The sequence below is a fragment of the Vulpes vulpes genome, chromosome 15 (genome assembly GCF_048418805.1).
Source record: "Vulpes vulpes isolate BD-2025 chromosome 15, VulVul3, whole genome shotgun sequence".
Lineage (NCBI taxonomy): Eukaryota > Metazoa > Chordata > Mammalia > Carnivora > Canidae > Vulpes > Vulpes vulpes.
Genome location: NC_132794.1, coordinates 27,580,757 through 27,607,236, shown reverse-complemented (window position 1 = coordinate 27,607,236; position 26,480 = coordinate 27,580,757). Strand labels below are relative to the sequence as shown.

General features: G+C 37.4%; 1 protein-coding gene across 6 annotated transcripts in view; it reads right to left on the bottom strand.

Moving 5' to 3' along the window:
* Nucleotides 1-5,590: 5,590 nt before the first annotated feature.
* The window catches only part of NRIP1 (nuclear receptor interacting protein 1), a 98,320-nt gene continuing 77,430 nt past the window's right edge, over nt 5,591-26,480 (bottom strand). For all 6 annotated transcript variants that reach the window (XM_072740941.1, XM_072740939.1, XM_072740944.1 and 3 more), the window contains one exon: nt 5,591-13,008. In XM_072740941.1, coding sequence (XP_072597042.1) covers nt 9,156-12,665 — 3,510 coding nt within the window. In that variant the 5' untranslated portion in view covers nt 12,666-13,008 and the 3' untranslated portion in view covers nt 5,591-9,155. The remainder of the gene's footprint in view (nt 13,009-26,480) is intronic.

Below are 26,480 nucleotides of genomic sequence, written 5' to 3'. Positions count from 1 at the left end.
ACAAATCTCAAAGACTGGCCTCAAAAACCACTCTTGCAAAAGGACCCAAATTTAATTAGATCAGACAATGGAGCTATTAAGGCCCCAGGGCATTGTCAAAAACAATAGAGCAAGGATCAGGCAATTAGTGGAGCCTAACAGCTGGGTGTGACACCAAAAGAAGCAGACAGCTTACCAGATCAGGGAAAGAGACAGTCAAAGAGAGTCCAGCTCAAGCTATCATCCTAGGGTGCCAGTGTTAAAAGATATTAAAGACCACAATACATGAAAACACAGCCCATGTTCAGTGGACTGAATGAATTAATCTTGTTAAGATCACAATATTCCCCAAACTAATCTATAAATTCACTATCATTCAAATCCTACCTATCATTTTTGCAGAAATTGGCAATCTTATTCTAAAATTCAGATATGTAAATTTACAAAACCAACAATAGCCAGAACGATCTTGAAAAAGAAGAACAAATTTGGAGAGCTCACACTTCCTGGTTTCAAAAATGACTACAAAGCTACAATAATCAAGAAAGTGTGGTACTGCATAACATAATCATATACATCAATAGAAACAGAATTGAGAGTCCAGAAATAAACCCTCACATTGGCAGTTGACTAACTCTATACTGTCCTAGTGCATACATGGCAATATCCAAACCAAATTTTAGTTGGTTGTCCATTTTCTTTTTGAAATAATAACAAAGATCATAGCACAATTATTCATTATAGACAAACATGAAAACAACCCGAATGTCCATTAACTGATAAATGGGTAAGTAAAATGTGGCATACATAAAATGGGAAATGATTAATCAATAAAAAATATTGATGTACTGATACATGCAACAACATGAATAAACCTTGAAAACATTAAGCTAAGTGAAAGAAGCCATCCACAAAAGATCATATATAATTCCATTTATATGAAATGTTCAGGATATATAAACTTACAGAGACAGAAACTGGATTTAGTAGTTATCTAAGACAATAGAAAGAAATGGAGTTTCTTTTGGGAGTGAGAAGATGTTTCTAGAGATTATAATAACTCTATGAATATACTAAATACCATTGAATTATATACTTTATTATTATTTATTTATTTTATTTTTTTCTTGAATTATATACTTTAAATGGGTGAATTATACTGTATGCGAATTATACCTCTATAAATCTATCATATATTTAGAAAGAAAAGGAGAGAAAGAAAGAGAGAGGGGGGAAAGAGAGAGATTGAGAAAGCAATCTGATAAATATAAATAGGATGCTCTGGCCTATATTACTGCTTGAGTGAATTCACTTGGTGATCAGAAAACAGCCTTTAGGGATTCCTGGGTGGCTCAGTGGTTGAGCATCTGCCTGGCTCAGGTTGTCATCCTGGGGTCCTGGGATCAAATCCCACATCAAGCTCCCTACAGGGAGCCTGCTTCTCCCTCATTCTCTGCCTCTCTCTCTGTGTCTCTAAAGAATAAATAGATAAAATCATGAAGAAAGAAGGAGAAGGAGAAGAAGAAGGAGAAGGAGAAGAAGAAGAAGAAGAAGAAGAAGAAGAAGAAGAAGAAGAAGAAAGAAGAAGAAGAAGAAAAAGAAGCCTCTAAATACTATATGATGCCATTCACCTACTGGCATCAGTGTCGTCATTATTTTAGAAAGTTGTACTTTGACTATTCTAAGACCCTTGGCTTCTTAGAACCTTCCTCACATTACAAACAGCTTCAATTTGGAGCAAAAGAAAGTCCTGGAGTATAACTTTCTTGTGATCACTTTATCTTTAATACTATTTTGCTAATCCTTAAGGCCATTTAGGCATATAACAAGCATGATTTCCACAAAGACCTTATTTCTTCTCTTGGGGCTGGGAACAGGAAATGCAGTTTTTCTGAATAGAATGCAATAATTAAAAATGAACATGTTTATTACATTAACTTTATATCAGAATAAAAGGAAATGACATCTGTCTGTCCAGTTCCACACATGAGATGTTTCTGCTTTCACATCAATTTAACACACTTTTATTCCACACCTAACAAATCACTGTACCTATTACTTTTCTAATACTCTTAAAACCTGGTGATTTGGTTTTATAGCTATGTTACTGTCATCAAAGTCCTCTGATGAAGGAATATTCATTTTAGGGGACTAGTTCATATGTGGCACCAGTTTCTTGCATATTCTCACCTCAGGGGCCCAGATTCCCTTGAGAATCTGAAATAGCTTATTCTATTCTAATAATTATAGCTCCTACCCTGCTGAGGGTCTCACCATCAAGGAGTTAGTTGTACCAAACTCATCAAGACAGCATGTCCTGCTTGGATAGTTCAGACAAATGTAACCCTCTGGAACATAAACACATTCATGATTGGCGGCGGGAGAGGCCACGAATGCTTGCCTCGGGCCTATCTCAGCACAGAGGTGTTTGGAAGGGTCAAGAGCTTCTTTGCTAAAAGGCACAACTTCTAAGTTGCTCACTGTTATTTGTAGGAAGATGGGGTACAGCAGGTGATTAGCCTTTTACTGGCAAAACCGCAGTTTCCAAGAACCAGCTCCTCTAAGTATCAGGAATTTCCTAGTAGGTTGCATTTCCATAGATTAGAGAAAGCAGAGGGAGAATGCGTGGGCTGGCCCACAAACGTGGTCTAGGGCCAGAGGTGGCTGAGGAGGCTGGCCATTGCTTCAGGGGAATGCATGTGTCCCTACCACATAAATTACTTTGTTCATGTCCCAGACTGGCGAGGGGAGGCAGCCTTTCATTTTTTGTGTAAGAAGAGATTGCCTTTCATTCATTTCCTGACGAGGCACCCATGTTACTGAGTTAACTGCTATGCATCAGGATTGGGACTTGCATGTAAGATCTAGGACATGCACTTCTTGCCTTCAGAAGGAATACAAGGTATGTTGTTTGCTAATGATTGCCTCAAGGGAGTCCACATAAAGCATTATAGGATTACACAGGCCCGAACAGCACACTTTGCCCCAGAGGAATCACAGAGGGAGGGCTTCTTTGAGGAGGTAGTATTTGTGAAGTTTTAAAGCGAAGTATAAGTTTACAAATCTGGGAATGGGGACAAGAGGGCAAAGGTGGGAGGTATTTTAGGCAGTGTCATATGACTGCTGGCACTGAGGCCAAGAAGGCAGATGTGCTCAGTAAATAGAGAATTCTTCTTGGGGAGGTATGAACATTGGAATGTTCTGTGATGATGGGCAGAAAGGTGTTAGGATGATGAGAGAATGAGCTAAAAATGTGAAAATGCAGGCCGGGCCAGAAGTCAGAAGGCACACCAGGGGATGCAGCAAGGCTAGCTGGCACACCCAATGGGGTGCTAACAGTCTTACGAGGATTTGCACGGTGCTTATCAAATGATTACCCGTAATGGCTGCCACAGGCAACCTTTCCAGTCTTTAGAGAAAGCTGTGGTTTTTGGAGAAAATCATCTAACTACTATATCCTTAAATTATCATTTCTTATTCATTAGCTAAGGGAAAAGAAAATCTCAGACAATGTATTCGCACTCTGGCTCTCCTCTGTGATCCTGTTGATGGTTTTTGAAAAACACAGACTACAACATCCAGACGTGGTAGGCCACTTCCTTTTCCAGAAGGGATTTCACAGGTGAATGCTGTATCAGCAAAAATGAGTAAAACAGTCCAAAATGGTCGCAGACTTTTGTCAAAGTTTAGAGCACCTACCAATGAAACTTAGTAAAAGCAAAGACTGGAAAATAGAATTTGTCTAGGTATTTGTGAAAATGAAAAGGCTGTAAAAAGACTGCTTGGAATGGCTCAAAAATCCTCTTGCTGCGCCGGACTGCAGAAGTACACTATTTTAAAATTCGAGTTTACATATTTCTTGTTAGACACTCAGAGAGGACCTCTTACGTGCGGCAGCACTTCCTCAGGACTGACATTTATAAGACTCGAATTTTATTTCCAATTATTCTGGTAAAAACAAGGAGTACATTAATTTTGTTTTTTCAGAGCAGGAGTCTTTAACTTATCGATGAAGCTGGCATCTTTAAGATGTTGTAAATATTACTGTACTGTAATAGATCCCTCCACCAACCCTTACCAGGTCCTCTAAGTTTCATGGAATAAACAAAAAGTGACATGCTTAGTAACAAACATTTAAAACCTACTTTTTTTTTCTTTTAATAACCAAATAGGTCACAGTTTACTGATACCAGTGGTAGAAAAAATTCTGATTAGTAAAGACTCTCCATGTTTAAGTCATTGGCCCTATCTTGTAGTGAAGTGAACAACTAAGTAGTTGTTCTCTTCTTAAAAATTCCTTGGGGGGTGCCTGGCCGGCTCAGTTGGAAGGGCATGCAGACTCTCGAACTTGGGGGTGATGAGTTCAAGCCCCATGCTGGATGTAGAGTAATGTAGAGATTACTTAAATAAACCACCAAACTAAAACAATAAAAATAAACTAAAAGAAACCCTTGCTAGGTAATTACTCAATGGTCTTGTTATGTATTTTCACAGTATAAATCAATAAATCAAGCAAAACATGGTTGTGCATCCATCTTTTGATGCTAACGATGGTATCTATATATTATCGCAAAGTGTAACTTCAATATTTTAATAACAGAATAGCTGAATGCATTCTGCTCCTCAGTTATTTTTTAGACAATACTTATAAACGTTGGGATAGTAGCTGCAGAATTTTCATTACAGACTTATTTTAGTGCCAGAAAATAGACCTTCATTTTGGGAAAATGCCTTCCTCCTAAATTATCATTAATAATATATATGCAAAAATACAAGTTCCCAGGCCATTGGTTACAAGAATTTCTTTTTTCCTAAATAAATTGGTCTCCATTACTTATTACATATTTTGCTTAGCATTGTTAACTACTAATTACTATACACATATATATTTACATATAGATGTGTGGGTACACACACATATATGTTCATTTTTGGGAGATGACTGAAGACCTTTATTTTCTGTTTCTAATATATTTATGTATTTTTAAAGAGAGAGAAAGAGCGAGTGAGATCAAGCAGGTGGGGGGGGAGGAGTGGGGGGAGAGGCAGAGGGCAAGGGAGAGAATCTTGAGCAGAGTCCCTGCTGAGCACAGAGTCCTGGGGCTGGCTAGATCCCATGACCCAGAGATGATGACCTGAGCCGAAATCAAGAGTCAGACACTTAACAGACTGAGCCACCCAGGTGCCCTGACTTTTTTAAAATTTAAAATGAACATAACACTCAGTGAAAACTGGATTAAAACCTAATAAAATTTATCAAATCTTTATTTCTGAACACTCTACAAATTCTTCCCACTTTGAAAATCTCCAGTGATCATTCAGTTACACACGAAATAACAGAAGTGAAGCTAGGTAGGCTGGTTGTCTTTTTGAGCTATGCTTCAATTGCCCTGCCTCTAGATACATTAACTCACTGGCCACCTTCTTCTTCTTCTTCTTCTTTTTTTTTTTTTTTTAAATTTTCTTCTCTTTTCTTTTTATTTTCCTTCTTTTCCTGAGAAGGGTAAAGCAGCCTTGAAGACTTGCTATTTCCATGACCAGAGAGTTTTATATTTACGGAAGACCTAAAAACCAGAGAAAACCCACAAAATAACAGTCATTTGAAACCATAGACAATGCATTTTTTTCTCATTTATTCAAATTCACTGCAGGAAGTAAACACTAAAAGATTAAAAAACAAAACAAAAAAAATTCACACCGCAGTATGTACAGTTTCATGATATCACATGAAGAAATTAAATTTCTAATAAAAATGACAAATTATATTACTAAGCCGATAGCATTAAAATTGGTTGTGTAAACCCCAAAATTCATATGAACGGCAATGTCCCTGTATTCCAGCAGACTGGAATACTCCTGGTATAATATTACATTTTCAATGGGATTAAAAAATTCATGAAAGTAGTTGTGTGAACTCTTAATGTTGAAAAGTGGTTGACTTGATTTTAAAAAGTTTTAAGACCCTTGGATTCAAAGCACATTCTTTCACAAAGCTTAAACCACAGAAGTCATATCCAGAAATGGAATACTGTCATGTTGGGATGAACATCTGATCTGACTTGTTAAGACATTTTGCCAAATGCACAGATGCACAGGGTCCCCCATGCACTTTTCATGCAGCAGGTAATCACAACTTAAATAAAAGGTTTATTCTATACATTTGTCCAGACTTGCAACTGTATACATCATGCACAATTTTTAAACCTGTCTGATTATATTTACACTTATACATGGAATATACAGAAACTGAAGAGGTTAAAAGGCTTTTCTGTTGCATTAGAACAATACAAAATATGTATTTTTCATTAAGGAAATCACTATTTACATCACCTTTAAAAACTGATTTTAACATCTTCATGTAACAAGTCAATATATATATATATACATATTATATATATATATATATATAAAATATATACTCTCACCAGTTTACTCTTCTGTAACATGTACCAGAGAATAAACAGGTAATGCTACCTTACTGATGTCAATGAGAGCTGTAGTACCCTTTCACAAACGACTTCATCGGGAAGAAATTGTCTAGATATCTAAAATAGTCCTTGAAAATGTGTGTATGTGCGTCCTTGTAACTACATATGCATAAACAAAGTGAAGTTATGGATGTATGCCCTTTCTCACTGTTCTTCTTTAAAATCGCCCTAAAGTCAAACTGGGGACATTCTCTAGTAAATCAGAACATCATTCTTCTGGTCATGTTTATCTACGTATTACATATCCTCATTCCTTTAACTGTTAACAATGACAACAACAAAAACAACCAACCAATCAAAGAAACAAACAAAAAGATAGCAATGCTGGCCCTTGATACTCTTTTCCCTGACCTAAATTTCACTCCCTTGTGAAAGCCCATTTTCCCCCGACCAAAGGGGAATACCAACAATTTTTCTAGCATACCTCTAAGGCTGCAGACCTTTCACAATGGCAGGAAAAAAAAAATGACTTGCTTAAAAACTTATTTATATAGTGGAGACAATAAGATTGTCACAGAGTCAATATGGGATGGAATAGAATATATTCACTGGCCAGTGGGGTTTTCACTTCAGAATAAGCATATGCCTTCATCTCTCCATGATGTAGCATAATATTCACTCCTGACTATTGTTTTATAATATATCCAGTAACTATTTACAAATCATTTTGAGAAAAAAATAATCATTTAGGGTTTTAGATCATATAGGAAATAACGCCCATTTTTAATATAAAAAATCTTAGAAACAACTTCAAGTAGAACAACTTCAAATAGATTTCCTTCTAATTAATAGTTGATTATATAACAATTTTTTGATAGGTCAGTTGCAAACCTGGTTCACTTTTAAAAACAAAAGTATTATCTGGTGAACAAACTGTGGACTGTGAAAGCTGAACTTAAAACATAGGGACTTGTTTCAAGATCAAAACCCCATGTGGCTCGATAATAAGTTCTTCCAAGAGAACATCAATGTTTATGTCTTAATTGCAATTTTAAAAGAGTGGGACCAATGGAGGGACTGTGTGCAACTTTGTCATGTATATGTGCCCTCTGTACTTTTCTCTTTAGTCAATCTGAGCTGAGTGCCTTTCTTGGGTTTGAGAGAAATATTTTTGTCTTGGTCAGCAATGTTCTTAGGACAATGATTTTAATAGAAACTAAGGATGTATTCAGGAGAAGTTTCCAAACCATCCTGGAATCACCTGAGTTTGGTAAGTGGCCCTGTTATTCCATCCCTAAGGCTAATTAAGTAGATGTTACTCATTAGAACACACAAATAATCACAGATTTTCCTGAGATGTTGAGCCAGATATGAAAGTTGTCCCCTCCACCCAATTTTTTTTTTTGTCATAAAAAGTATTCTGAACCCGATTTCCAAAGACATAACGGTTATATATGAACTACAATATTGCAAATTTTGAGTTGATGTATAACTGTACTGGGGAAAATATAGGCATCAAGTAGTTTGGTTTTTTGTTTGTTTGTTTTTTACAGTCCTGTGTTCTGAGAAAAGTCATAAGCTATGGTTCTCAAACTTGAGTGTGCAGAAGAAACATCTAGGGAGTGTGTTAAGATGCAGCTGGGAGATTCCCAGGTCCACTTAGCAGAGATTCTTGATCTGTAGATCTGAGATGCTGCCTAGGAATCTGCATTTTAAAACAAGTGCTCCAGATGATTCTAATGCAGGTGGTCTGAGTCCAGCTTTTAAGAAACCCTGGTCATAAGACTCACAGGTACCACAGAAATGGTGAGAAGTAACTTTTACAAGAGATGGTGAAAATTGTCCAAAGAAAAGCCATTTTGCTTCTGTTAAAAATAACTTCTTAAATAGTCAACTATTCAGGAAACCACCGGAAGGTAAATGGTTAACTTTCCTAATTCTGTAAAAGGAGGAATATTAATTTAGTAAAGTAGCTAAAATACAAAAATGGAAATCTGCCTTTTTTTTTTTAAGGATCTATCAAACTTCCATCAATTGTAATCAATTTTTACTAAGTAGTACAAGGTTTAAAGAAATACATATTGAAAAGGACTGGGGTGGGGCAGACACATTGGGAACCACAAAACCCCTTCCAAGAGTTAAAAATAAATACGTCTTCTTCTTTTTCTTTTTTTTTTTTTTAGCAAAAGTGAAAAATGTAAGCATATTTTTTTTCTAATTTATTTCTGAATCGGATAATGAGAAGCGAATTAGGTTCTTTTTTTTTTTTAATTCAACGATTAATATTTAAAGAGTCATTTAACAATTTGGATTTAAAAACAAATGTGTTATGTAGGCCGACGTCTGAAAAGCAAAGTAAAGTACCCTAATAAAGGCAGCAAAACGCATTAATCCACTATGGATGGAGATTTACATTTTTAATTTACGCCTATTATTGGATTATAAAAGATTTTCATTCATAGGCTACTCACAGTTGTTGTTTGGTGCATACAGAGTGTTAAACAACCGATTTGCTAGTTCAGTAGTTTCCTCAGGACACCTAACGTAAAGCAAAAAAGTAGTGCGCATATTTAGACATCACCGGCAACCAATACTTCTGGAAATGGACAAAGTCTCAGTTGTACCATGCTTTTCTCGAATCATGCTCTTATTTATACAGGTCGCAAGTTCATACTAAGCAGTTTGGAAAAAAAAAAGAAAAAAAGAAAGAAAAACAGGGAAGAGCCGAAGCTGGACGGCAGGAACGTCCTACTCGGCCTCCCTCTTGACGGCCAGCACGTTCCCCGGCGGTCCGTAGGCGCCCGCGTCCGCGCTGCGGGGGCGGGGGGCGCTGCCGCCCACGTGGCCGTTGAAGGGGCTGCGGAGACCCAGGACAGCGGCTTTCGCGCCGGCAGCGGGGAGGGCCTCGGCCGGGGCGGTGCCCTGCGCCTCGCTCCCCGCACAGGGCTCCCCCCAGGCGGCCCTGTCCTGCGCGTCCCGGCCGGCCACGGGCCCGCCGCCCTTCTGCAGCATGTAGTAGAGGATGGGGTTGGTTTTGGTCAGCCTGGGGCAGCCCTTCTCGTGCCCGTTCCTGTCCGCGTCGGCGATGACCCACTTGATGGGGCCCTTGTCGCCGGCGCCGCCCGCACACCCGTCCACAGGCCCCGGCTCCGGCCTGGCGCCCGCGCAGCCCCCGGGCTCGGGGAAGGGGGGGCTGGGCGCGGCGCGCGCGGGCCCGGGGCAGGGGCAGGGCCGGGGGCGCGGGCGCGGGCCGGGGCCGGGGCCGGGGCCGGTCCTGCCGTCGCCGCAGCCGCCGGGCTGCGCGGGGCCGTACAGCAGCCCGTCGAGGGGCGGGACGCTCAGCTCGGGCCTGGGGCCGCCCGCCGCGCTCCGGGGCCCCCTCCTCCGGGCCTCCAGGGCGGCGCCGCCGCGGTGCTGGGACAGGTCCCGGACGCAGTTTTCCGAGAGGAGCAGCTGCTTCAGGACGTTGAAGCTCTTGCTCTCCCGGGCCCAGGCGCGGGGCTCGGCGTCGCCCGCGGGGCCCTGGCTGCCGGGGTATTTGAACTCGAGATCACTCTTGCACCTCAGCTCCGGCTGGCCCAGCAGGGACCCGAACAGCCCGTCGGGGGCGCCCCCGCCGGGGCTGTCTGCGGCGTCAGCTGCGCTGCTTTTCATCCTCTTAAACGGGTTTTCCAAGGGCTCGCTCTGAAGCTTCCTCTTCTTGGGGACCACGCAGAGGTTCCTGGACTCCAGGAGCGCCAGCTCGCTGCTCCCGCGGCCGCCGTCCGCCTCCTCCGCCAGGGAGCCCTCCTGGTTCTGCCTCAGCAGCCGACTCAACAGGCCGTTCTTCGAGAAGGAGAAGTCCTGGGGTGAAACGGGCTCCGACTTCAGCTCCCCGGGCGCCGGCGGGGCAGCCGCGCTCCTCTGCGCGGGACCCGGGAACGGGGCGCCCCTGGCGTCTGGGCTCAGGTGCACGCTCGGACTGGGGCTGGGGCTGTGCGGGTCATCGCAAGGCTCCGACTTTATCTTGACCATCAGGATCTGTTCACTTAAAGCTCTATCCGCGTGCTCCTGGGTACTCTCATCTCTCCAAGGAGTCTTCTCTTTCTTTTCGCTCTTCCCCTTGTTGGGGTTCCCCAGGAGCAGCTGGAGGACAGTGCGCCTCTCCAGCAGATTTTCGATCTCGGAACCAGAAAGTCCTGCCTCGGGACCCGCCGCCGCACTGCCGAATGCCTTGCTTTCTTCCACCGCGTTTGCTCTGTTGGAGAGCAGAGGGCTACTCAGCCTCTCCACCATGCCCAGGGGCCGATCCGTGTTCACGCTCAGCAGCTGCTTGCTAGGCCTCTGCTCCTCTCCCGGGGCGGACTGCAGCCCGCACTGAGCTAGATTCTGTAACAGCTTACTGGCACTGAACGTCGCCGAGCTCGGTGCGCCTTCGTTGTGCGCTGGCTTCTCTCCTAGCGAGTCTTTGCTCTTCGTAAGGTCCATCAGGGGGTTGGGTGCAGCATTCGCTGGCCTGTCAGCCTGAGAGCCGCAGGCGAACGGCGGGGGATTCCACTTGATGACCAGCGAGTGTTGGGACAGATTGATGGGAGACTCTGCTTTTGTGGAGGAAAGCAAAGGAGGAGTGCTCACTGGGGTAGTCCTGTTTGCACTGGGGCTTTCTATTACGGAAGTCCTCGCGTAATTCTGGCTACTGAACTTGGTCACATCGCCGTGTACTTCCTGAGGGCTGTTGTTTCTTTCTACACTTTCTTCATTCTTATGGCCAAGCAGCAACTGAAGAAGAGTCACTTTCTGGTGCGAATTGAGCTTAGAATTCTTTGAGGTATCTTGATCTTCTTTGATGTCCACAGTGGGGACTTTGGGATCCCAAGTGTTCAGCAAGGACTGGGTTAAATTATCAAGAGAGACAGGCTGGTCAGGTTCTGGTTTCTCAATTCGATGTTTGCAAGACAAGTCTATGGGAACACAGTTGGAATAGGAACTTTCGTCACCACTGCTATCATCTGTAAAACTAGGGTTGTTATCCGAGTACTCATCGATGGTTGTCGGGGTACTGCTATCCTCAAAGATGCTTCCTCTCTCACTATGATTATGTCCATTCATTGGCTTTGGTATGGTCTGGCTCTTAAGAAGATGTAAAAGCAAACTATTATTAGCAGCCTGTTTTAGATGGTTTCTTTCCAGTGAGTTCTTATAGCCTGCATTTTTGGGGGAAGAAGGAACAACACCCATCGGGTTCTGAAACGCTGTATTTTTGCTCGCCATTAGCTTGCTCGATGATGTTCTCGCCTGACCGTTGAGATGGCTTGACATTCCTTTTGAGAGCTGGAAACTGCCAACATCCTTCTGGCCATTTTCTTGTAATCTGGCCATGGCGGCAAGTCTTTCACTTGCTGCCTGATTCGCATTTTGCGTTTTTAAAGCGTGTTCTCGAGAATACTGCTGCAAATGGGCTTCACTTGAAAGGAGTAATGCTAACTGGCTACAAGCAACACTAGGTTTGGGTGAAGTGGCTGGACTAGCCCTCTTTTCCACCATGCTTGCAACAGCCTGTAACCTGGCAGCACATGACAACGGTTCGCTCATGACTTTTGTTCCACTTTGTCCAACATGATGTGGTGACTCTACGAACCTGTCTCTGATGAGGTTTTTACTTACGTCAGGAAGATTGGTATCAGGCTTTTGATCTTTAGCTTTACTTTTCTTCAACAAAGTTTTTAAGTGACTTGATGCAACACCATAGCACCTTAAATCTTTCTCCACTTTTAAAGAATCATGACCGAGTGCATATCCTTGCTCCTTGAGGCTCTGCCTAATTTGTTGCGACAGAGCAACGGTCTGCAGCCTGGAGCTGAATGACTGAAGCAAAGAGGCCAGTAATGTGCTATCTTGTTTGCCTTTAGGCACATTGTCAACCATGCCAGCTAGCAAAGCTTCCTTCTTCACGTTTAAATTTACGATGGAATCAGACAGCCTCTTCCGCTTCGCGGCATTCCAGTCCTCAGAAGACTGCAAGAGCCTGGCTTTTTTGAGGTGCAGCATGCCAGATCCCTGATATGAATGTGTATTGAGAACCGGACCATTACTTTGACAGGCGGGAAATGCATTACCAGAAATGTTAAAGTTCTGATCTTCTTCATTATGCCCAGCAGACTTTTTGTCAACGGCAGTACCTGAGCCCTCTGCTGCCTGATGCATTAGTAATCCTTCTAGGTAAGTTAAAACAATAGAATCCTGGTGCACATCAGAGCCAAGCTCTTCTCCATGAGTCATGTTCAATAGAAGTGTTCACAAGGGCTTGGTTTCTATTCACGTTAAAGAATGGTTTTCTGTGGGTGAGTGAGATGTAATTTTAATAAGTGAGTGTCAGTTTATCACCTTCCATAGTCATCAGACAGAGATGCACTGTTACATTCCAACCAGGGTTCCCTGTGACAAGATGAAAGGCAGGCAAATTCCAAAGTAGTTTGACCACAGAGCTGATCAACTCCACAAGAAGCAGCAGCAGAATTCCTTAATACACAGGTCTGCGGCAGCAAGCAGATAGAATCCTTAGTGAATACACTGCTTCTCCTTCTTCATCTTTTGTTTCCAATTAAATGCCAACAGCGGTGTTCTGAAAATAAAAATAAAAAAGTTAAGAAGAGGCAGAACTAATATTATGTGACGATACCAAGAAGCAAAAGAATCTAGTACTTGTAAGTCTATATATGTGTGTGCGTGTATGTATGTAAAACATAATGTACATACGTATATATGCATTATAGCCACTTCTTTAGTAACATAGTTTGCCATTCCTATTAAATTGGAAATCGCTACCGGAAGTCCTATAAATTAACCCATATTGTTAAAGTGATCAAATCAATTAAAGAAAATACTTTGGTGTTATATAACTGTCTTCCAAAGCACACCGAGTTTCTGAATTTTCTCTTTCTTTCTTTCTTTCTTTCTTTCTTTCTTTCTTTCTTTCTTTCTTTCTTTCTTTCTTTCTTTCTTTCTTTCTTTTGGGGGGGGGATTCTGAATTTTCATGAGCACTTTCCACATAGTAACAATAAGGATGCTAAGTCTCTTATAGTGACATAGCTCTATACGGGAGCTAGAATTGGCTTTCTTATATTACTGGGAGCTTATGAAGGAAAAAAAGTAAAAGTGCAGAAAAAAAAAGAGAGATGCACATGACATGGACTCATGTGATGAGCTAGATGCAGGGTTGAATACTACAGATTAGGTTCACTTCTGACATCATTTTGGAAACATCACACATTCCATAAGTAATTCGTGGGATTTCTGTTTTTAAAGAAATGGAAGCACTGACAAGTATCTTGTAGGCCTATGCAAAGTGTGACAGTCTTAGTCATATTCATAAATACTGAAGTATAATCACAGGCTTCATTTTTATCATGACCTATTGGAAACAGAAGAGAGTGATTCTCTAGATGCTCATCAAGTCTATCAGAGGCTTAATGTATCCATTTTTAAATCTTCAGTCATTTGCTCTATGTAGAACTTTTAATGTGTGGCCCATTCCTAACAGAAGCAGAAGACAGGTTACAGGTGAACCCGTAACTCTGTTTCTAAGGTGTTCCTCACAGAAAATACTCCTTTTCCCCACCCATGCTATTTCTTTTTGTGTGACTTCGCTATTATAAGTATAAATAAATTCAAATATTATACATGATTTGAAAAAGTTTTGTAAGGTTTTAAAATAAAAATCATTAATTTAGAAAAATGTGTTAAGGTACTTGTACCAATTTTTTAGTTCAGAAAATGTGGTTTCTGGGACACTTGGGTGGCTCAGTAGGTTAAGTGCCTGCCTTTGGCTCAGGTCAGGATCCCAGAGTCCTGGGATCGAGCCCTGCATTGGGCTCCCTGCTCAGCGGGGAGCGTGCTTCTCCATCTCCCTTGCTTGTGCTCTCTTGCTTTCTGTCAAATAAATAAATGAAATCTAAAAAAAAAAAATGTAGTTACTATAATACGTGTAAATATAACTGTGTACACAATAGGTAATCGCATCATCCTGTAGAAAAGTGGGCAGGAAATAAATTTAGGATAGATTTGAAGGGAAGATGAATAACTGCTTTCAGAAAATTCTAAGTCAATGTGGTTATTTTTCATTAATTTTTTTTAATTGTACAAACAGCACCATTATGAAACAGGGAGGAAGACCTTCTAATAGAAACCTATTTTTTAATAAGATGAATCTGTAAATCAAAGAGTATTTCCTGAGATGCTGCTTCCAGAAGCACTCAGTTGTAATACCTACCATCGTTCTAGCAAAAAATGAAATGCTGAAGAAAGAAGGAATTCTGAAGACTATCTAAAGCCTGAATTTACTCAGATCCTACTATTAAAACTCTTCAGGGAACTAAGTGAGCCAAATTTCTTCAGATAACTTCCTTTTCTTTCCTTTAAATAACTAAAGCAGGAGAAATCATTAACAATCCTTCCTACCTTTCCCAAATCATGCCTTTTCATATTTCTGTAATGAAGAACAGAATTTAATTGAGAAATTTCTTAGAAAAGAAACAAAAGGAGGCAAGGTGCTTGGATACAGTACAGCTCACTAAGACTATAGATATTAGGGTATAATGTAAAATATTACTACCACCTAATAAATAGACTTCTTAAAGTTAAAATCATTTAAAGTTAGTATTAGCCTGATTCATTTTCTTTTAGCAAAAAGACAACCACATTATTTTTGAATCACCAACTTATAGTTTGTTTGCTTTTTAAATTTTATGTATGTATTACTTAGGAATGTTGCCAGATGTTTAACACTACTTGAGTATATTTGGTTAAAAATATCTAAATGTCAACACACTATTAAGAATCAGACTTCTTGAGAGATTGGCAAACAGTATATTTTAAAACTGGAGTATTTTACAAAATACTGTGATGCAATGGCTTATCAGTGGACCTACTTGCATGTCCATAACTTCAACAATGATTTTATTAGAGCCCGTGTCTATTTAAAGATACTCAATGGTCTCTTCATAAATATAATAAGGAAGAGACTTTACTTATATGACATAAACTGCTAAGTGATTTCATTGCAAAGGTAACAGAATCATCCACAACATTTGGTTCATGGGCCGGGGGTGTGTGTGTGTAAAAGACAACAAAAGAGAGTAAAAGTAAGGAGGAGGCAGGAAAAAAAAAAAAAATTACAAATGAACAAATGTAGGCCTCATAAGTTTTGTAACTCTCACGAGATTTTACAAGAAAAAATTTATATAAGAAACTAAAATAGGTTATATTAATATCCTATCTTTAAACATTACGTTGGCAGATATGACAGGCAAACCCAAGAAAGATTTTTTTTAATGAACACTAAAAATACATGTATATGAAGGAGAAAAAATAAAACCTACCCAGTGATAAAAGCTGATTGAACAATGTTTGTTTCAACTTAGTTGTCATTTTTATAAGGTGGTTCCATAAAATTTTTAGAAAAACTGACTTTGCCAAAAAGCTTAGTGTAACCTTTAATCATATATGGAGGGGTGACTTAATCTCAATTTTAGATTTACCATCCTAAATCAAAATCAGCTCTTTGTACTTTTAATGGATTCGTTTAACCCTCAATATACCAAGAAAAATAGCCATCACCATTACCGTCTGGGTCCAACAAACATTTTATTAATATTTAAGTCAATTTATGAATAATTAACAGAGTAAGAAGGAAGAGATACTATGAAACAACATCAGAATTTTAAATAAAAATGTACACACACCAAACCCATTCCTAAATCCATTAACCTCCTGGTTTTGAAAGACAACATATCCCTAATGGGCAACTGACAGCTCATCGACTATCATGCGTGAACCTGGAAACATTTTCTAAGTACCAATTCCAGATTGGTAAATCTAAGAGGTAAGCTTTATCACCACTTCTGGGTCTTCTCTTTGTACTTGTATAATTCAAAATGTGTTACTTTGGAAATCTTCAACAGCTCATAATTATGCTGAAGAGAGGATAGAAATCTTCCTTGTTCCATAATTGCCAAATATATTTATCTTTTAGTTTTAGTTTTACTAAAACCAATTACAATGATCAACACAATGGATTATCTCATTTTCAAGTCATCTATTTTCTTCCAGTCTCTTTTATTACACCCCAGTTTTCAATATTTGCCCACTTATGAAGCATTTCAAATAAATCTGGATGTGTCAACGTCATAAAAGAAAGAATACTGTTATTATTCCTTTGAGCTAAACAGGACCAATGAGGTTCTTGTCACAAAATAGTGAGTGATGAAACCCTTCTTACTGATCAATTGACTATATAAAATACTGTATTTCCTTTTTATCTTTAGAAATATATTGTTAATGAGAACAATATGAGGTGATGGATGCATTAACTAACTTTATTATGATAATCATTTTGCTATGTATATGCATATCAAATAATCACACCGGACACCTTAAACTTTCACAATGTTATTACACATCAATTATACCTCAATAAGCCTGGAAAAAAAAAAAAAAGAACTATATTGTTGAACTATATTCACTCATTGATGCCTGAGTTTGAAAAATCCATTTAGGATGTTGTCATCTGAAGACAACAGTCAACGATGTTGCTTATACAGTCAATGTCACCATCATCATTCATGTCTAGAGTACTACCATCATTCTCTTTGCAGTCATCCTCTGATTCATCTAATTGAAGCATCTTCCTATGCCAACTTTCTTTTCTTTGATGCTATAGATGGAAAATGAAAAATACTGAATTCTCCATTGTGTTTACTAAAAACTTAGAATAGGAAGACTACAAAGACGATTGTCTCTAGACTTTTTAAACATTCATGAAAATGTTATAGAATAATGGGCTATGCAATAAGAAAACTGAAGGTGATATAATGATGACTTATTTCACTATTGCATCATCCTTCTGGGCACTTCCATTTTTCTCTTGACTTATTATTTTAGTCCTTACTTGGCATATTTGGAAATAAATAATGAACTAATTCTCAAGATCAGAAAATAGCAAAATACTTAAAGACATAGGAAAATTAAGATCACTAAGGTTCCAAAATGTATCACTGATTTACAAAAGGTTCCAAAAGACACATATAGTAATGGCAAAATAACTGTTTTTTTTCTATTAAAAACACATTTATTAAAACTTTAAAAAATAAAAGTCATGTAATATAATCCTTCCTAATAGTTAGAAAAAAAAAGTTTCAAAAACTAACACCAGGGCCAAAGAACCCTACTTGACAGTATATCCAGGGTTAATGCATTTCATGACAATTTAATAAAGTTCATGTACAACTACTAATGTTAAAATTATAAACCGAATCTTTTATTAATTTAAAATTGTTATAAGCATGAAAATCTTTTAAATTTTATAAAATTGACATTTTGTTGCTCTAGCTAGCAGACTGTAAAAAATTATTATTGTTAAATTTAAAAAAAGAGTAAAATCAAACTAAATCATTAAAGAATTCTTGACCATATGCATAGATTTGGAGAAAGATCCAAGTTTCAACACAGGCTAGTTTAAATATCTAGTAAAATGTGTGAATTCAGAGTGTATTTTTTTTTTAAAGTTGCATGTTCTTTTTTTAAGTATCCGAAAAATATGAAATTATCTTGAACTTTTTTTCGAATGTTAATCAATAAGATAGTTGTAAATAATTTGCACGTTAACAGTTCCCAAATGAATGTTATATTGATTCTTTGAAGTAAACTATTTTCATTGCAATGCACTTTGCACTTTCTATTTGGAAATGGCTTATTAAGCAAAGGGAAAATCTGCTGAATTTTTAAACACTTTTAAAAATGGTAAAATAAAATTTTACTTGGATAAATGAAGGATGAACCTAATAGAATTCTTATATATGGGACTACTTTTGACAATAAATAAATAATGAATTGGTTTTCCTCCAGTTTTTTTTTTTTTTAAGATTTTTATTTATTTGACAGAGAGAGAGCAAAAGAGAGAGAGCATCAGCAGGGGGAGGGGCAGAGGGAGAAGCAGACTCCCTGCTGAGCTCCATCCCAGGATCCTGGGATCATAACTGAGCCAAAGGCAGCTGCTTAACCAACTGAGCCACCTAGGTGCCCCAGCATCCAGCTGCTTTTAAGGAAAAGATTCAGTATCTTACTTCCAAACAAATTCTCCACTGAAACACATTTAAGTGATTAAACATCTACAAAGTCACTTTGTATGGTATTTAAATTATATCTAGTGAATACCTCATGACTTCCAATTGTTTCCATGAAATCTCTTCCACTTGCTTATCCATTATTAAGTAATACCTGTTTGAGTATTGAATTTAAAGGTATTTCTCCAATGCCACTTTAATGAGCATTTTAATTTTTGGCTCTGGTTCTTCAAAATGCAAAAGTAACTGAAAGTCTACTAAATTGTAACATTCAAGAATAACTCCCATTGGACAATATTACTTAATTTCCACCTTCGATTATTTTAGGGATGCTTTTTACAAAAAAAAAAAAAAAAAAAAACTAAGAAAAATATTAAGATGTTCCCTTAAGGATTAAAAGAAAAATATCTTAGTACTAGGAAGATTCCAAAGTCCTAAATATTGAACCTTTTATTAAAGCAATACAAATTGAGGTAAATAATTTAGAATACTCTTGGTGTTCTCTAGGGTGAGACTGTGAAAGAAAGTTTTAAAAGGTGAAAAGAAAACAAAAATCCATGAAAAATTTATCAAGAGGACATGACACCAAACATTCTATCCAAATGTGTGAGATTAAGCTTTTCAAACCAAGGGCCAATGACTCAACACTAAATTTCACAAAACAAGAAATAAAATGTAACATTTCAGATCAAGGGTTTTGGGACTTCATTAAAAAGTAAAGACAATAGCAAACCCTCTATTATAAATTAAAAGTTATTTTTTACCCAAGTCAACAAAAACTATAAATAAAAAGGGAGACATTACCATCACCGATGCCCCAGAAATGAAAAGGATTGTACAGGTTACCACAAACAATTATACTCCAACAAACAGACAATCTATAAGAAATGGAAAAATTTCTAGAAACATACCACTTACCAAGGCTGAATCAGGGAAGAAAAAAAAGGAAATCGAAAATCTGAATAGACCAATTACTAGTAAAAAGATTGAATTAGTACTCAAAGATCTCCCAACAAAAAAAAGCCCAGGCCCAGATGGCCTCACTGGTGAATTTCATTTAATTCTGAAGAATCAACACCAATCCTTTTCAAACTCTTCAAAAAATCAAACAGGAGTGAGCACTCCCAAACTCATTTTATGAGGCCAGCATTATCTGGACACCAAAACCAGAAAAAGGACACTACTAGAAAACAAAATAAAGCAAAAGCACCCCCCCTCCCAAAACTATAGGTCACTATCCTTCATGAATATAGATGCAAAAATTCTCAATAAAATACTAGTAAACCAAATTTTGCAGCATATTAAAAGAAACATTTACCATGATCAAGTGGGACTAATCCCTGAGATGCACAAATGATTCAACACCAGCAAATCAATCAATGTGATACATCACATTAATGGAATGAAAAAAAAAAAAAAAAGACTGATGGTATCTCACTAGATGCAGAAAAAGCATTTGACAAAATTCAGTATCTTTTTGTGATAAAAACTCTTAACAAATTAGGCATAAAAGAAATATCTCAACATAATAAAGGCCTTACATGACAAACCCACAGCTAATGTCCCATTCAGTGACGAAAAGTTGAAAGTTTTTGCTCTTAAATCAGAAACAAGACAATGGTGTCCATTCTCGCCACTCCTATTTTTTTTTTTCGCCACTCCTATTAAACATGGTACTAGAAGTCCTAACAATCAGGCAAGAAAAAGAAATAAAGGTATCAGAATTAGAAAGGAAGTAAAAATTGTCCCTATTTGCAGGTGAAATGGTTTTATATAGAGAAAATCCTAAAGACTCAACCAACCAAAAAACTGTTAGATGTAATCAATAAATTAAGTAAGGTCACATGATGCAAAATGAACATACAAATATCAGTAGCATTTCTATATACTTAGCGACAGATTTTCTGAAAAAGAAATTGATCCTATTTACAATAGGATCAAAAACAAAATACTTAGAAATAAATGTAAGCAAGTGAATCATCTCCACTCTGAAAACTACAAGACACTGATGAAAGAAAAGGAAGAAGACAAATAAATGAAAAAGTATCCTGTATTCATGCACTGCAACAATTAATACTGTTAAACTGTCTATTCTACCAAAAGCCATCTATAGATTGAATGCAATCCCTGTCAAAATTCCAATAGCATTTTTTTCTTTTACAGAAGTATAAAAAACACTCTTAAAATGTATATGGGACCACAAAAGACACCAAATAGCGCCCCCTTCTCAAATCCTAGGAAATAAAAGATTAAAGCAGGAGGTATCACTTTCTGATTTCAAGCTATACTATAAAGCTATAGTCATCAAAATAGCACATATTTGCAGAAAAAGAAATAGACCAATGGAACAGAATCAAGAGCCCAGAAATAAACCCAAGCATACACAGTCCACTAATATTTGACAAAAGATTCAAGAATACTGAATGGAGAAAAGCCAGCCTTTTCAATTACTGGTGTTGATACAATCGGATATTCATATGTGAAAGAATAAAACTGGACCTATGTCTTCTACCATTCACAAAAATTAACTCAAAATAGATTAAAGACTTAAAAAATGTATGATCTGAAATCATGATATTCCCAGAAGAAAACAGGAATAAAGCTCCTTGACATGGGTCTTGGTAACAATTTTTGGGATATGACACCTAGCAACAGAAGCACAAGCAATGAAATAAAAAATAAACAAGTTGACTAATAAAACTAAAAAGCTTCCACACAGCAAAAGAAATCATCAACAGAGTGGAAAGACAACCTATGGAATGCGAAAAGATATTTGCAAGCCATATATATGATAAGTATTAATATCCTAAAAATATAAAGAACTCATATAACTTAATATCAAAAAAACCCAAGTAACCCATTTTAAAAAAGGGCAAAGAACCTGAAGAGACATTTCTCCAAAGAAGATATATGAAAAGCTAACAGGTACATGAAAATATGTTCACCATCACTAGGCATTAGGGAAATGCAAATTAAAAAAACAATGAGATATCACCTTATGCTTGTCAGAATGACCACCATCAAAAGATAAGAGATAACAAATGCTGATATGAATGTGAAGAAAAAAAGCCCTTGTACACTCTTGGTGTGACTGTAAACTGGTACAGCCACTATGTAATACAGTATGGAAGATCCTCAAAAAATGAAAAATAAGCTTACCATATGATCTGGTGATTCTACTTCTGGGAATATGTCCAAAGCAAACAAAGATACTAACTTGAAAATATATTTGTGCTCCCCATGTTCACAGCAGCATTATTAACAAGAGCCAAGACATGGAAATAACCTAAGTGTCTATGGATGGATGGATGGATAAAGAAGCTATACACACACAGGAATATTATTCAGCCATAAAAAGAGGTGGAAATCCTACCATTTGTGACAACATGGATGCCACTGAAACATTATGCTAAGTGAAATAGTAAGTCAGACAGAGAAAGGCAAATATGTTATGATCTCGCTTATACATTGAAACTAAGGGAAAACAAAAACTCAAAGAGATCAGACTTATGGTTACTAGAGGCAGAGAGCTGTGGGAGGGCAAACTGGAAAGAGGTAATTAAAAGGTATAAACTTCCAGTTATAAGATACATAAGTCCCAGGGATGTAACATGCAGCTAACACTGCTGTGTGATACATAGGAAAGTCGTTAAGAGAGTAAATCCTAAGAGTTTTTATCATGAGAATAATTGAATATTTTTTTTTCCTTTTTTCTTCTTTTTAAAAAATTGTGTTTATATGAGAAGATGGAAGTTAGCTAAATCTATTGTGGTAATCATTTTGCAATATATGTTTTGTCAAGCCACTATGCTGTATGCCATCAACCTGTAGTGATGTATGTCAATTGTTCCTTAAACTGGAAAAACAAAAGAATCCTAAGTATTTGTAAACTTTTGAAAAACTGAGTTATTTTGTCTGAAAAACTGTAAGTATCAATTGTTATTCTCTTAATTATTGTAACTACTGTTTTATTCCACTTTAAAATGGTCTTATCTATAAATGGATGTGGCTTTATTAAAATAAAATCTAACAGACCACCACTACATAATAGAAGTGTAATAAATCAGTGACAGCAATGGGAAAAACAAAAGTTTTTGAAAAAAAATTAAGGAAAAATGGAACATGCAATTGCTGCCATTTCAAGCAGGGAATAACAAGGGCATGGTAAAAGAGGAAGCCTGAAATTTCATTTATTGGAATATATTTCTAATTTATTTTAAAAAATGAATAAATACTCATTAATGTCCTTTGATATAATTTGAATTCCAAGACAGTCACTTTCTTTGTAGTATCATCTCTATCAAAAGATGGATGTGTGGTTGTACAATTTGACAGGTGCCAAGAAAATAAATTTATCTAAAAACATTTTGCTCAAATAGTTGAGGGCCTCAACATTAAATTAGAACAAAAGAGCTATTTGCCCTCTCCCAGGGGTTTTCATTTTAGATGAAAATAGTCTTCAAAGACTGGTAAGAGAAGCCACTGACACTGTAGTGAGTAAAACAGCTGCCCAGATTGCCCTCCATTGCCACCTGAGGGACTTACATATTTTTGCCCAAGGCCAAATTTGCTCCTAACTTCCAGGCCCATCAGCTTTAACTTGCTGTCAGCTGCTTCCATAGGAGTAAAATAGTGTCACTCACATTCCCTATTAAGAGAGACTCACTAGGACACACTAGCGCTTGACTGACTCAAGTGTTCAATAGAAGGACATATGTATCTGAGGACTTCTTCTACTCTAAAATGCTTTGATTCTAAAATGCTATGATTCCAAGTAATTTATCAAATTGTAGTTGATAAAAATGACAAGTATTTTAATCAGAAAGATGACAATGCTATCTGAAAGTTGTCCTGATCAATATGTGTTGTAGTCTTTCTAGAGAAGTCTGAGGGAAGGAAATGATTTTGAAACAGCCATATGCCCTACCCATCCAATCTCCCCAGATTATTTATCTTTACTGCTTTCTTTAAGGGGATAGGGTATCACAGAATTTCAAATAAATGTTTACCTAAAAGTTAAATACGAGTTTATATTCAAACTAGAGCTTTTGCTTATCTCACAATAACTACATACTAAATAAAATGCAATAGTAAAGATTTAGGATCCTTGATAACATAGAGAAATGCATATGAGAAAGAGGACAATTATTTGTCCTGACAACAGAAACAAATATTCCCTATACTTGATATAGCAAAGTAAGGAACAGCTTCTTTGTTCTGAAGGCTTATGTATGCTCAGAAGGCTTATGTATGTGAATCAGATTCAATGAAATCCATTATCCATTTTACTTTGCCTCTACAGTCTATTAAAAAATTTTTTTTAAATAGAAATAAGATGAAAAAATTGGAGACTTTAGGTTTAAAAAAGGCTCAACGGAGTCAAAGGAAATAGAGAAAGTGCTTAATTGCCAAGTAATTTCTATTCCAAAAATGTAATGCTTTCCTGGATGCTGTGGTGCATTATCCTGAAAACACAGAAAACTGTTAGCTAAAATGAATTCTAACTACAACTTTTAAAAATCTAGAAGAGAATCATTATATATGATAAAGAATATATATGATGTTTATTTAATATTAATATTAATGTCTGTTCACTGCCTCCTGCTGTTCTTGAAGAAACAACAGTTTCTCTGAAGAAACACAAAACACTCATTAAATAAATTTTTTGGTAGCACATATATGTGGGAAAAAGGGTTTAAATATAAAATAAACAGAAGGTACAGGTTCTCTTAACCCTTTTCAATAACTCTTTGAAGTACCTGGTGCTTTCTATCGGTTTTCAAAAGCAAAATATTTTCCAATCTCTATCAAGATATAAAGTATAATGGAAAATGGTGCTTTCTTCTCCTGGGATTGTTTACAGTGTGTGTGTGTGTGTGTGTGTGTGTGTGTGTGTGTGTGTGTACACAACAGGGCATCCTTTGAGATTGGAGCATAAATCCTATTAAACTCAACTATGGTCTCCCCATCCCTAAAATAGATTTGACATACAGATACAAGCACAAGGTCAAGGTCACAGATCAGTAAGAAAGATTACCAACAGAACTGATGTAACAGCTGGCATTTGATCAAAGCTCCTGGGGTTTTTAGTACACTTACCAGATACTCTGCATTTACTCACAGGGTACACTCTGTTTTAAAAATGTTCCCCATCTTTGAAGATAAGATCTTCATGCACTTTTTGTTATGAAGCATATTCTTCTAAAAATGTTGCATTGATCACAGAACGTGAGAAACTTGTGTATGTGTATTTCAGAATTACACGTTTTTATGTGTATATGTATGTGTATGCTTGCATGTTAATTTTTTGCTATTACTGATCTTTGCCATGACAACCTGAAATTAATTTAAATTGCAGGTCCCTGAATCATTCTATGCTCCCCCACACCTCTGTATCAGCTGAACTGGAAATTAACTGTATATTCCTTGATATCTTGGGACACTTCTTCCCAAATATACAGATTTAACTGCTAGAAATTGGTTCAACCAGGAAAATTTTAGAATGTATCCACTCTTCCATGATAACTTCCAAATTATAAGAAGAAAGTTCTGTTACTGACAACAGCAATAAAAGTGATTCTTAATGGAATATATTATTGAACAGTGCAATTATCTAACAAAACCATGCCTTTTGTTTTAGCTGTTCAAACAAGATATTGAATTGATCTTAAATTACATTTATGAACCAAAAGTTATGGGATGAATGTTCTTACTAAAAGTGTTCTGATTAAAAAAATTACCATTTTTAAGGATACATAATGCTGTTGGGGTAAATTACAATATATTATAGCTTTCTTTGTTAAATCAAGTATCACCTGCTGTAGCTTTATATAATTTGCAAATTAGGATATATGCACATGTAAACGTTCTCAATTATCAAATTTTCATTTTGCAAAATTATTTTTTATAATTAAATAGGTTTAAATGAAAATACCAGAATTGTACTATCCTAGAAACATTGGGATTTCTCCAAAAAGAAAAAAATATGTATCAAATTAAATACCACAAAAAAATGGAACTTCCTTTACCAGGCAGAAAAAGACTAGGTATTATAAAATTACTAGTAATGGATACTAATTTGTATATAAAAATTTGATCACAGAAATCCATCAACATTTATTTTCTTTTAAAACAAATAGAGTTCCTTACATACTATTAAAGTATATTTAGAGGAATCATTTATCAATTAATCAGTTAATCATTCAATCAACTAACATTCTTTATGCGCTGCCTGAGTGAAAGTGCTCCTTTGTTCTGAGTGGTCCAGGAACTCTGACTTGATTTCCCTGAAATGGTAAACATCACAGTATCCTTCTTGCCTGTATTGGCCCAGAATACAAAGCTTTACAGATTGAAGGTTTTAGTAAGCTCGAGGCAGAGAAACGTCACCTGGGCAGACAGACATAATGACGATATCTGTAAAGAGGAACATCAATAACCTGACAGGGTCCCACCCCAGGGGATTAATAAACAAAAAACAAGAGTATGTACAATGTACCTGGAGAATTTCGGTCTTTAAATATTAAAGGGTAATATTAAAATGTGTTCTTCAATTGGGAAGATGAAGCTACTGGCATACCATCCATCAGTAGGCTATTTATTTAAATGGTTTCATTTTTATTGAAGAAATTGCCACCCATACTTTTCCCTGACCTGCCTTTTGCACGGCTGTGCACATAAGAAAATGTTTGCAGTAATAATCTCAGGGACTCCAGGCAGTAGCTGCCAACCTGAACCACAGCTTTGCTGCTACCCAGGTCTCTGGTCTGTTGGGTCTGTGTAGCAGGGACAGCTGCATCTGGCCCCTGCCTCAGCACCTGACACTCAGACACCAATATGGACCAAGTTGGGGGGCAGGGTAGTGAAGAGGCTTTATAAGAGGCTCTTCAGAGCTGGAGAAGGAATGAGAAGGGCTCAGTAAGTAATAGGAGTCACAGCTTTTCTGACTTTACTTACTGGACCAGGGACGCCTGG